Source organism: Dermochelys coriacea, chromosome 4 (assembly GCF_009764565.3).
Source record: "Dermochelys coriacea isolate rDerCor1 chromosome 4, rDerCor1.pri.v4, whole genome shotgun sequence".
Classification (NCBI taxonomy): Eukaryota; Metazoa; Chordata; order Testudines; family Dermochelyidae; genus Dermochelys; species Dermochelys coriacea.
In genome coordinates this window covers 86,545,570-86,559,196 of record NC_050071.1, presented here as the reverse complement: position 1 = coordinate 86,559,196, position 13,627 = coordinate 86,545,570, and the positions used below count along the sequence as shown (strand labels likewise).

At 36.9% G+C, this 13,627-nt stretch overlaps 1 protein-coding gene across 45 annotated transcripts in view; it reads left to right on the top strand.

Moving 5' to 3' along the window:
* PCM1 (pericentriolar material 1) overlaps window positions 1–13,627 on the top strand; it is an 89,351-nt gene that overhangs the window by 8,850 nt on the left and 66,874 nt on the right. For 17 of the 45 annotated variants that reach the window (XR_006281048.1, XR_006281047.1, XR_006281051.1 and 14 more), the window contains exons 3-7: window positions 176–421; window positions 2,496–2,762; window positions 3,418–3,588; window positions 8,934–9,111; window positions 13,236–13,345. Coding sequence is in view for 25 of the 45 variants with exons in the window: in XM_038398415.2 (XP_038254343.1) it covers window positions 176–421; window positions 2,496–2,762; window positions 3,418–3,588; window positions 8,934–9,111; window positions 13,236–13,345 (972 nt within the window). In the remaining 20 variants the exon portion in view is untranslated. Of the gene's footprint in view, window positions 1–175; window positions 422–2,495; window positions 2,763–3,417; window positions 3,589–3,777; window positions 3,895–5,221; window positions 5,396–8,933; window positions 9,112–13,235; window positions 13,346–13,627 lie in introns of all 45 variants that reach the window. The other 28 variants (XR_006281033.1, XR_006281035.1, XR_006281045.1 and 25 more) reach the window with 2 other exon arrangements.

Here is a 13,627-nt window from a genome sequence, read left to right as displayed (position 1 = left end):
TCCAATTTGGTGTTCAAATTATTGCTTAAATATAAGTATGTTTTGGCATTTTTGTTTTTTCAGTAATTCAGTAAAATAGAATCAGTAAAATAGAATCAAACTTCAATTCACTGAAGTAAACCATATCTTTTTTCACTAAAGAGATGTATGCTTTTTTTCCCCTGCTTTTCTGAAGGACTGGGGGGGTCAACAGAAGAAAGCAAACAGGTCTTCAGAGAAAAACAAGAAAAAATTTGGTGGGGAAGGTGAAACAAGGCTTACTAATGACATATCTCCAGAGTCCTCACCCGGAATGGGACGGCGGAAGACAAGGACTCTTCATAGTCTTCCTCACACTAGATATATGACTCAGATGTCTGTTCCAGAGCAAGCAGAATTAGAAAGGCTTAAACAAAGAATAAACTTCAGTGATCTGGATCAGGTTTGTGGATATGTATTTGCAAAAATTGTATAAATGTGAATATAAAACCACACAAACCTGCTAAACTGTCTTTATTAATCTGACAAACTTCAAAAGAAAAGGTTTCAGAGTAGCAACAGTGTTAGTCAGTATCCGCAGAAAGAACAGGAGTACTTGTGGCACCTTAGAGACTAACAAATTTATTTGAGCATAAGCTTTCGTTGGCTAAAACCCACTTCATTGGATGCATGCAGTGGAAAATACAGTAGGAAGATGTGTACACCCCCCCCCCATGAAACAATGGGTGTTACCGTACACACTACAATGAGATGATCAGTTAAGGTGAGCTATTACCAGCAGGAGAGGAAAAAAAACCTTTTGTAGTGATAATCAAGGTGGGCCATTTCCAGCAGTTGACAAGAACGTGTGAGGAACAGTAAGGGGGAAAAATAAACATGGGGAAATAGTTTTACTTTGTGTAATGGATGTGTCATTACACAGTTTCCCCATGTTTATTTTTTCCCCCCTACTATTCCTCACACGTTCTTGTCAACTGCTGGAAATGGCCCACATTGATTATCACTACAAAAGGTTTTTTTTTTTTTTTTTTTTTCTGTTTTGTTTTTTTTCCCTTCCTCTCCTGCTGGTAATAGCAAGTACTCCTTTTCTTTTCACCTTAACTGATGGCGCTCGTTTGGTAATGGCATGTATGTAATGGAGTATGGTAACACCCATTGTTTCATGTTTCTCTCTGTGTGTGTGTCTATCTACCTACTGTATTTTCCACTGCATCCATCCGATGAAGTGGGTTTTAGCCCATGAAAGCTTATGCTCAAATAAATTTGTTGGTCTCTAAGGTGCCACAAGTACTCTTGTTTTTTCAAAAGGAAAGACTTTGAAAGTCAGTGGCTCAAATAAAAAATGTGCATTGACATCGCATAGCAAATAGTCCAGATTCTGAACTGTAAAAAGTGTAGAAAAATACATATATTCTGGATCATGGTGTCCAGATACCTTCGGGTAGGTCAGCTACTTTCACTAGACCGCATACCTGAAGGTTGGCATATGGTGTCACTCTGTAGTGTAATAAATTGCAGTTCTCCAAATGAGTATTTCTCTGTGTAATACATCTGTGAGAGTTGGAGGTTATTTAGTACCTGCCAATCTTGAAAGTATTTTCTTGAATGCATTACTTCCTAAAGTAATGTAATTTGAGATTCTGACCCTGGATGGGGTGCCTTCTGGCAGAATGGAATGTCATGCTTTTTACTGTGCTTCTTCCCTAAATGTTTGCTGAATTTAAGTTTTCAATTTAAAACAGTGACCTCTAGTCTTTATGGTTGTGGTGATAACCTGGCATAATGTGACCCATTGCTTTGCAGTCTTCCCAAATATGAAGACAGACTACTCTAGAGCTTCTGTTGCTGCTCTTAGCTTTTCAAGGAACAGTAGAGTGGAACTGATATACTTAACGTCAAGGTTGCACACTGAGTTCTGAATAGCATCAGTAAACATTCCAGCCTAGTAGTGGCAGAAGAAAGCTCTGGAGCTACAAATGGGGGAGGATAACCAAAAATGCAGTCTAGACTAGGGTAGAAGATCATCTTCCCACACAGCAAGCGGCTATATAGGAATTCAGTATCAGATGTTCTTTGTTCCAGTTCAATAGTCAGGAGGCAATGGGATAAGTAGCTTCTTTCTCATGCATTTGGAAGGGAGATGTGGCTTCACATTATCAGGCATGAAGTTAGAGTTCACAGCAGGGTCCAGGACAGCACTCTGATAGGAATTCTAGAAGTCTCCCTGTCATTCCCAATAGATGGGTTGGAAGGTCAAGATTCTGACCAGAATCGGCCTGGTGGAGATGGTTTTTATCATCTTTAATCTCAGCTGTCAGCTACTAAGTTTAGCTCTCTGGCTAGGAGGTGAATCTCTTGGTGGTTCTCTCCCCTTTCTCTCCCCCCGCTATGCCCAATAATGCCACATGATGGTACCACTCTGTTGTTCAACTGTAAACTAATTAAAAGTAGAACAATGTTTTTAAAGGAATATTTAAGTAATCTAGAATAACTTCCTTTGGTTTGTTTTTATGTAGAGGAGCATTGGAAGTGATTCTCAAGGCAGAGCAACAGCTGCTAACAACAAACGTCAGCTTAATGAAACCAGAAAACCATTCAACTCCCTATCACTGCAGATTAACACTAACAAGGATGCTGCCACAAGCCCTCAAAAAAAAGAAACTGGTGGATCATCACAATGTAAAGAGTTATTTGCATCTGCTCTAAGTAAGGACTTCTTGCAAAATTATCAGGTGTCTGTTCAAGAAGATGGAAGAGGAGAACCTGCTATGGATAGTAGCCAGGTATTGTTCATGACTCGGTGTATTCCTATTGCAGTCTTTTCCTCGTACAAAACTGGAACTTTTAGAAAATGTCTAATTTCATTGTTGCTTGGTAGACACCCTGATGAAGCTTCCTAGAAAGTTTTTCATTAATTTTTAAAATTAATTCCAAATGGTTACTAAGATGGTTTATATTTTGCTACTCTTAATTGTTTACAAAGTAACTTGCTTCGGAATACATGAAATGAGATTTAAAGTATACTATGTGTGGGAATGCTTATGATCACATAATGCTAGTAACTCTGCATAATGAGAGAGCAGCAGTCTATTTAATACCCCACTTTTAAGTCTAGAGATTGATCTGATTACCATTTTAATGGTTTTGGTAATTTCTGTGACCAGCATACAAATTGTGACATAATGTTTAGAGATATGAGCTCAATGGTGCACCTGGTATCTGTGACAGAAGCAACATTAATCCTCAGTCTTGGAACTTTATGCACATGTTGAAGTCAGTGCCAGTTATAGGATTGAGGCCATAAACTCTAGTATGTCACCTTTCATTTTGTTTACCTAGGTGTGGTATAAATTTAAATTATCACCCTCATGTCTTGTGGATCACAAATATCAAAACTATTGATTAACTTGCTGAATAATTTCAATGTCTTCTCTGCAGATTGTGAGCAGACTAGTTCAAATTCGTGACTATATTGCTAAGGCCAGCTCCATGCGGGATGATCTTGTAGAGAAAAATGAAAGATCTGCTAATGTTGAGCGCTTGTCACATCTCATAAACCATCTTAAAGAACAAGAAAAATCCTATCTGAAATTTTTGCAAAAGATGCTTGTAAGTTTCAGAACCTTAAAAATAGATATGTCTCTCTTAAGCAATGTGAGAAAACTTTAAGGAGTCAGTCATTGGTATTTTGATGGTACTGCTGGGGGAGTTAACTTCAAGATACAGTGCCATCCATAATAATTCATTTTTACTACCCCATTTATATAGCTTTTGATTTATGCCACTAAAATATTTCAGGCTAGAGAAAATGAGGAGGATGATGTTCGGACTATAGATTCAGCTGTGAGATCTGGTTCTGTAGCTGAGAGCACATCGCTAAACATAGATGTGCAGTCTGAGGCTTCAGATACCACGGTAAGCTGCTTTTAGTAATTAAGGTGCTAGAAATGAAGACTTGTTTTTTCTTTTCCTGACTGATGCGTGATAGTATTGTTAATCTGAAATTCAGTTCAAGGAGACTTAAACCCCCCAGACTCTCAATGATATATATTTTAAAAAAGTTTGTTTTTAAAAAGCTTCTGTTGTAGCAGTTTTACTTTTTGATAGCTTATGAATCTTTTAAATAATTCTAGGGGTTAAATATGTATCTGGCCTGTTAATGCAGAAAGGATTAGTTTTCAAAGCTGTTTTTGGTAAGTGGTGTGCTTCCAGTACTGGGGGAATTGAAGGGTAATGGAAGCATGGAAATGGTTCACTATCATGGGTGGTTGCTATAGAAAGCGTAAGTATATCTATAGTGATACCATAAAAAGCATTGCTCTAGGACGGGGGTTCCCAACCTCTTTCATTGGGTGGGCCACCTCTTGTTAGAGTGTCTTATGGACTCTGGCGTTTTTCAACATATATACACTTACGATTGCACAGACCATCTCCTCTCCCATTTGTGATCATATGACATTCCTGTAGCAATTTCAGCAGTTGCTTACATGGAAAAGAACATTGAATACTTCCTAATTTTTTCTCCTTTTAAATAAAATTTAAGTATCTGTGTATATGGCGTTAGCGCTTCGTTTCCAGCCAGCATGCTGTAGACCATCAGCAAAGTGCTCCACAGATTCTGGGTTGGAATGTGTGTTCTAGGAAGTTAAAAGTAGTCTTTAAATAAAGAATACAGAGGTACTTGATTAAAAGTCAGAATGAGACCAGACAGTCTCTCAATCTAATATCAAAGTCCTGCAAGATGTTCTTGTTTTTATCGGGTCTTTCAGAATGATAACATTGTAGAGATTAAACATCTACATCTAACTTTTTTAATGTTGTTTAAAATGTGAAAAAATAATCAATACTGATAGAAATATATATCCATATAGAATTCTCGTAAACAAAGCTTGTATCTTGTTGTTTATCTATACAGAAAGTATATTTTTTCATTTTTATGTGTGTGGCTTTAAGAACTTTGGAATTAGGTTTCTTTTATAATATAGTTCTTTGAAATATTAAGAGTAGTTGTCTCTAATTACATGGTACAGTGATATTTGGAATCCTGTCATTTTAAAAGAATAATTTTAATAAAGGAAATTGAAAATACAGTAAAATTAAACAAGAAAAGACTTACTTGAAGTAATACAGTTTGCCATATATAATAAGTAAGACACAAATGAACTAGGTAAGCAATGTTATAGTTTAAAAATGCATGTTAAACAGAAGTGTGTTCTAAATCTAACCTACTAAACTATTAAAGGAAGTATCTTTTAGTCTGAAAATTCGGCCCTGCATTGAGGACAAACTAGGGAATTCAGCTTCACAAGGACAGGTTTCAGACATTGACGTTACAACAAGTCCAAAAGGGAAAGGTGACAAAGCTGCTCTGAATGGCAGGGAAATCTGGCCAATTAGGATTGGATTACCCTCACAGGTACTCTTCAGAATATTACCTTGGCAAGTCTCCAAAATAGGGTCTGTACTTGCTGATTTTCATTTTCTTCCTCCATTCCTTTGTTTTAAAACTGTTTAGCAACATACTAATTATTTGTAATGAACAATTACTTTTTTCTCTCATTCTTTTCATACAGAAGCTTCTGGTGTTTAATGCTTTAGTCACCACTATAACAATAGATCTGTCTTACTTACCTATGTTTGGCTAAATTTTCATTGAATGTCTCTTCTTCATGTTGACTTGTTTTGGGAAGCGGAGATTTTATAAAAATGAGTTTTTACTAATCTCCTCCTCCAACCCAACATATGTTCGTTTTTTGATTAGTGCAGGGTATAAATCTAACTCTATGTCCAGCTGTTAATCTAACTTTTTGCAATCACAGCTTGCCACTTCAGGTTCATGCCTTGATGCAATTGCACTCTTATTTCTGGGAAAGTGTTTTTAAATTGGCTTAATGTAGTGTCATTTTAGATAATTCACACTTAAAGATCTGTTAATTATCATGCTAATAATCTGCCTGAAAGAACTTAATAACAAACATCTTGTGTAGAGAAAGCGAAGTGGAAGATCAAAAACTTCTGTAGTCCCAAGGAAAAATATGATCTGTAATAAACTCTCTACAGAGGATAAACTGTGCATGCCTGTAGCAGTACCCAGTATATACCTGCAGGGAAAAATGCATTAGTGAGGGTCAGTGCCTTAAAAACTGTGTTTTGAGATGTGTCCAGTCCTTCTGTGATTTTTTTTTTTTAAATAAATGTTTTTGTAATTGAATTTTTAGTGCTCCATCTTTTTTGTTTGTTTAAATACATTAGTTGAATACAGTAACTCCTCGCTTAACATTGTAGTTCTGTGCCTGAAAAATGTGATTTTTAAGCGAATCCAGTTTCCTCATAAGAATTAATGTAAATGTGTGGGTTAGGTTCCAGGGAAATTTTTTTCACCCCCCCCCAAGTGGTTGGGGTTTTTTTTTTTTTTTTTTAAACAATTTAATACTGTACACAGCAATGATTGTGAAGCTTTGTTGAGGTGATGAAGTTAGAGGGCGGAAGAGAGTGGGATATTTCCTAGGACATTCCTTACTGCTAAATGATGAACTAGCACTCGGCTGAACCCCCAAGAGTTAACATGTTGTTAATGTAGCCTCACACTCTACAAGGCAGCACAAATGGAGGGAAGGGAGGCAGCATGGCAGACGCACACCCTATGTGTGGGGGAGAGAAAGAGATGGGCATTGCCCCTTTAAGTATGCTGACACCACATTCTAAGTACATTGCCTTTAAAAACATCAGGAAGTTGAGACAGCAGTTGCCCTGAGCCGTGTCATGTTTCCCTCCTGCTCTGTATGGAGAAGGGGTAAACAGGGAGGGGGCAGGAGTAAGGGGGAGGGGGACACCCTGACATTAGTCCCCCTTTTTCCTCCCTCCCCTGCACAGAAAGCAGGAGGCTCCCCAGGGGCAGCTCAAAGGCAGAGGGCAGGAGCAGCACATGGCAGTGTGGGGAGGGACAGCTGAACTACCAGCAATTGGTAGCCTGCTGGGCTTGGGGAGCTTATGGGGGGCTACCGGTACACCCTGGTTCCAGGCTCCCACCAGCTAGCTGCAGCAGGCTGCTCTTCCTGCAAGCATTGGACAAAGCGGGCGGCTGCCAAACAACGTTAAGGGAGCATTGCACAATTTTAAAGGAGCATGTTCCCTAATTGATCAGCAATGAAACAATGTTAACCGGAATGACTTTAAGTGAGGAGTTACTGTATATCTATACCCTTTATAGCAAATTTGTCAAGCTTGAGCGCTTAATTTTAGACACCCAATTTGAGGAAAAAAATTGGTCTTCATTTTAATGAGTATAGATGCCTCTGATATGCTTGAAATGAAGCTTGGTTCATTTATCAGTTTTGGGTTTTTTTCCCTCTGCCATTGATTTCACATGTGTTCTTGCACAAATCACCTAATCTTTCCATGCCTCAGTTTCTCTATCTAAAATGGGGATTTACACAGGGGTTATCATTGATGTTTAGTGGTTTGAAGTCATTTGAAAGTGATGTGTACTTGCAATGTCTTATTACATTTTTGAAGACCTTTTATTAATTAAATTCTGAATGTTTAAAAACAGTGGATTGAGCTGAACATGGTTTACCCCTTAAAACATTGATTTTTGGAGATTGACATTTCTGATGCCTAGGCTGAGAAGGAGTTGCTCACTCCATTCTGGGATCCACACTCTCTGCTGGGGGGCAAGAAGCAGCACCCCAGCTACAAAGTTAATTTACTGTCCATTAAAGTATTTGACCTTGCCTTTTCCAACAACTTCCAAACTCTGTGGGAAGTACCTCTGCAGTAGGGCCAAGTACTTTTAATACGTTCAAGCATATTCTTCAATGTAGGAATTTTTAACAATTCAAATATAGTTGCTTACAGTAGGCACTCGACACTAGATGGCAGGTGAATTTTTTTTTTTTTTTTTTTTTTTACTTTAGGAGTGGGACTTTCAGCTTGGCAAATATTTAAAAATTCATAATACTCGTATTTTTGTAGTCCATCTTCCTACTGTTAAGATGCAGGTTCAAACTTGATGCAGACTACATTACATATGGTTTTATGGAATGAGAAACAATAATTTTGTTGCAAAATTGTGTGGTGAAAAATAAAGCTTTGAGGCAAGTCAATCATTTTGGACCTTGAATCTTATTGAGGCAGGGTCCAGTGGTGCTTCTTTGGGTTGGCAGCTGCGTAATGCATACTTGTGAACATATCATTCAGTTTTCGCTCTACGCTGGACTGTTAAGCCAGTATAGGAAATGAAGAGGCTCAGGTAGATATTTTTAAAAAGTGTTTACTGCAGAGACTCTTCAAAACAAGTTCAACATCAAACAGAAGTCTTCGCTTTTTTGTTATTTTAATTCAGTATCTTGAATTGCATTTTATATCCATCAGGGATTGAGGGAAGGAGTACTCTTATGGCTTTGTGATTATATGCTTTTCATGTTACTGAATTTATAAACAAAGTGTAGTTAAAGGAAGAAACGTGCAAGTTTTTTAATTTTGTAATCTGTTTGTGAAAGGTGCTGAGTTGGCAGACCCAAAGACAAAAGAACATTACTTATCTGCAAGGCATTGTGTAGCATGATTGTTGGCAGTAAAAGCTTTTCCCTAAAAAGGACTTAAACTTGGTCTACAAGAACTTGCTTTAAATGTGAAGAGACAATAGTTAAGTCTTCACCTCTTTACACTTCTCAAGACTAACAGTTCAGTTTTTCATTGAGCTCTTAAGGTTCTGCTTACATTAAGATATCATTGTATTACTATTTTCAGAGTAGCAGCCATGTTAGTCTGTATCCGCAAAAAGAACAGGAGTACTTGTGGCACCTTAGAGACTAACAAATTTATCGAAAGCTTATGCTCTAATAAATTTGTTAGTCTCTACGGTGCCACAAGTACTCCTGTTCTTTTTGTGTATTACTATTGCAGTGTTATCAAATTCCACAGCTATGATGGTATCCTTTATTATCTTCCAGGCCAGAGACCCCCAGCAGGAGGCTAAAGAGGAGCTAGAGAATTTGAAGAAGCAACATGACTTGTTAACAAGGATGTTACAACAACAGGAACAGCTGAAAGCACTTCAGGGAAGACAAGCTGCTCTTCTTGCCCTGCAGCATAAAGCAGAGCAGGCAATTGCTGTCATGGATGATTCTGGTATGTGGAAGGACAAGAGTATGTAATGATAAATTGATATATTTATTGATTTAAACCTGACACTCTCTGAATTTAAAAAAATTAATATTAAAGTATAAATGTAGTGCACAATTAAAAAAATGTTCTGGATATATTCTTAAGCTTGTACATTCTGTGTCTTTTATATAAAATACCTGTAATATTTGGAATATTGCTGCAGGACTTCCATTTGGTGGGAGAACTTAGTTTAAATATTTTTAATATGTTATTAGGTAACGAGGCTACAACTTAAAACTAGGGCTGTCGATTACTTGCAGTTAATGCAGGCGATTAACTCAAAAATGAATCGCAATAAAAAAAATTAATCGCTATTTGCCATTTGAATCACACTGTTTAAACAATAGAATACCAATTGAAATTTATTAAATATTTTGGACATTTTTCTACATTTTCATTCCTATTGTGTTCTGTGTTGTAATTGAAATCAGTGTATTTTTTTATTACAAATATTTGTAATGTAAAAATGATAGCATTTTTCAGTTCACCTCATACAAGTACAGTAGTGTAATCTTTGTCCTGAAAGTGCAGTTTACAATTGTAGTTATTTTTTTGTTACATAACTGCACTCAAAAATAAAATAATATAAACCTTCAGAGCTTACAAGTCCACTCAGTCCTACTTCTTGTTCAGCCAATTGCTAAGACAAACAAGATTGTTTACGTTTACAGGAGATAATGCTGCCCTCTTCTTATTTAAAATGTCACCTGAAAGTGAGCACAGGCATTAGCATGGCACTTCTGTAGCTGGCATTGCAAGGTATTTCCAGTCTGAGCGATTGGATGAACAAGAAGTAGGACTGAGTGGACTTGCAAGCTCTAAAATTTTACATTGTTTTATTTTTAATGCAGTTTTTTAACATAATTCTATATTTGTAAATTCAGCTTTTATGATGGAGATTGTACTACAGTACTTGTATTAGGTGAATTGAAAATTACTGTTTTCTTTTTTATACTGCAAATACTTGTAATCAAAAATATATAGTGAGTACTATACACTTTGTATTCTGTTGTAATTGAAATCAATATATTTGAAAATGTAGAAAACGTCCAAAAATATTTAAATAAATGGTATTCAATTATTTTTTAACAGTGCGATTAATTTAATGTTTTTAATTGATGGACAGCCCTACTTAAAACCATAAGTTCCTTCCTGGTACTTAGAGATGAGCCACCAAAGTTTATTTTAAAAACTCAAAAATGCATTTTTTTAAACTTTCTTGAATAAGGAAGATCAGAACAATCATAAATTTGATTATCGTATCTTAACCAAATATAAAACGAGATTTCAGATTCTAAAGAATCTGAATTGTGGACTTGCCTCCAACTGTTAACTTACCTTTATAGTGGTTGTGATGTGTTTAAGTGTTGTTGTTCCATTATAAACCTGTACTTTAACACTTCCTTAACGTTGTCAAAAGACTCCTTGGGGTTGAAACTTCTCACATTTGGTCTCTGCCCAAAGATAAATTATTTTGGAAAGTATGAACAGAAGTGGTTTGAGATCAGCATTAAACAACCTCTAATGATAAATGATTTGAAAGTTAGATGGTTATGGTCTCAGATCTGCTTACTATCCACACAGAATGTGTACCATACTTGTTTTTAAAAGCTTGTTTAGTAAATTTCTAATTGGGAGAAAATCATTTTAAAATTGTTTTGACTTCAAATTTCCTTTTGTCTAACTTCTGCCTTGTTTTTAGAAATCACACATAAGAATAGCACCAACAAACTGACAAGCAAAACTATAACCTAGGGCTCTGCCTGTAGTAATTGGTCTCTTCCTGTGTCCTCTCCTAACAAGACATGTTTGAGGTAGGATAGAAGGACAATACAGGATGGTTTTGCTTTGAGATGGAATGATGCTCCAGGCCGCTAGTAGAACATAAGAATGGCCATACTGGGTCAGACCAATGGTCCATATAGCCCAGTATCCTGTCTTTTGACAGTGGCCAGTGCCAGGTCAGAGGGAGTGAACAGAACAGGCAATCATCAAGTGATCCATCTCCTGTCACCCATTCCCAGCTTCTGACAAAGAGGCTAGAGACATTCAGAGCATGGTGGTGCATCCCTGCCCGTCCTGGCTAATAGCCATTGATGGACCCATCCTCTGTGAACTTATCTAATTCTTTTTTGAATCCTGTTATAGTTTTGGTCTTTCCAACATCCCCTGACAAAGAGTTGCACAGGTTGACTGTGTGTTGTGTGAAGAAGTACTTCCTTTTCTTTGTTTTAAACCTGCTGCCTATTATTTTCATTGGGTGACCCATACTTCTTGTGCTTTGTGAAGGAGTAATTAACATTTCCTTCATCGCTTTATTCACTTCATTCATGATTATATAGATTTCTATCATATCCTCCCTTAGTCATCTCTCTTCCAATCTGAAAAGTCCGAGTCTTTTTAATCTTTCCTCATAGGGAGATTGTTCCATACCTTTAATCATTTTTGTTGTCCTCGGTACCTTTTCCAATTCTAATATATATAGATAAGACAGAAAATATCATCATGCTACTATATAAATCCATGTTATGCCCACACCTTGAATACTAGCTGCAGTTCCGGTAGCCCAGTCTCAAAGATAGGGAATACCATGGTTCTGGGGAAAGCATTTCTTCCTTGCAGGTCTTCTGAATCAGCTTCTGGACATCTTCAGCTCTGACTTATGGTGTCTTTTGCCCTAAACAAACTTCCAGGTACTAGTAGAAATCTGAAATTCTATACTCTCCTCTCCCCTACAGAAATAGCCTTTCTTCATAGGAAGAGGACGTTGTGGACAGAGGAGAGGCTTACTTAAGTTAGCCTTAAGGAGAGGCTTATTCTCTGTTCCCTGGTGCTACTCTTATTTGTGTCACACTTGTCCTGGTGATACTCGGAGCAGCATCCCACTAACCCTTGTGTTGAAAAAGGTAGAAGCCGGGACTGGGAAAAGGGGGGGGGGGGAATTGATGTAAAATCAAATAAATTTAACATTTTAAAAATAAACCCAATTAAGGGTTTACTAAACAAACTATTAATGTGAAGTTAAAAATAGGCCAGACACCCATGCTCTAGTATAGCTAAAATTGGTGGATATTTAAGGTCCTGGTCTGTTTTGACAAGTGACTGTTTTTATAGTAGTATTGTAGAGTTCTACATTTGTCTTTGATTTCCATATCAAATGTGTTTTTGCAAGTAAAAATGTGCCTTTTTTCCTAACTGCCAGCCCTGCAAATCAGATTTAAATGTCAAGATGAGGTATTTCCTTCTAGCATACCATGGTCAGTAAAGGTTCTAGAGGCCAAATTATATGCTGCCTTTACACCCATATAATCCATTGTCTTCAGCTGTAACTGATTGGAACACAGAGTTCTGCTGATATATGAGAAGTATCATCCAGCTCCTTCTTCTTAGCAGTTTTGGTTCTGCAGGGACATACAGTTTTTAAACAAAACAAAAAAAACACAACAAAAACTGAATTTAACTGATCTTTGTGGGAGGGGAAACAAAAAACAAACCCCAAACACAAAAGGAACAGATCTGCTGAACAAGGTACACTTTTGCATAGTCAGTTTTCACAGTGAAATTGTACAATGATTGAGGCTATGTCTGCACTACACTACAGACCTTACAGTGGTACAGCTGTGCCGCAGTAAGGTCTCCTGTGTAGCTCCTCTTTGCTGGTGGGAGAGAGCTCTCCTGCCAGCATAACTGAACCATCCCCAAAAAGCACCCTTGGCTATGTTTGCAGGAGAGTCTCTCCTGCCGACATAGCGCTATCCACACTAGCACTTTTGTCGGTGAAACTGATCTTGTAGACATAAGCCCAAGTGATGAATTCTTTCTGGGGTTAGGAAGGGTTTTGTTTGTTTGTTTGTTTTTTTTGTTTTTTTGGGACATCTGTTTTTCTAAGGATTACTTCAGAAGTTGGTTTGTTTTTAAATTTTTATAATGTGCTCAGAAGATTTGGTTAGTTCAGTTGAAAAAATAAGATAAATTTGTCCAACCAGTGCTGTATGTTAGTAGATATGGTATAAACTTATTTTGAAATCTTAAACATTTTCTCTAATTTACCTTTTAGTTTAATGTTTTGGACTTACTGTTTTGTGTAGTTGTAACAGAGACCACAGGTAGCATTTCAGGAGTGAGTCTTACATCTGAACTAAATGAAGAATTAAATGAACTAATCCAGCGTTTTCACAATCAGCTTCATGAATCTCAGGTAACTTTTTTTATATATATATATATATATATATAATGAGTGTTGCTGTGTATATTTTAGTTCATTTTCCCTATAAGGGTCTTAAAAATACGAGAATAAATAGGTTTATTTACAAAGCTATTCTGACTTAGTTTTCAGTATACTTTCTCACACAGTGAGAGTGATTGCTGTTTGATAACATTTTATTAAATCTTCGGGGAAATAATATGCAGTTTAAAAGACTGTTTCTTAGATCTTGTTTCTGTGATGCACAAAATTTAAGCTTTTTGTATTGCTACCTCT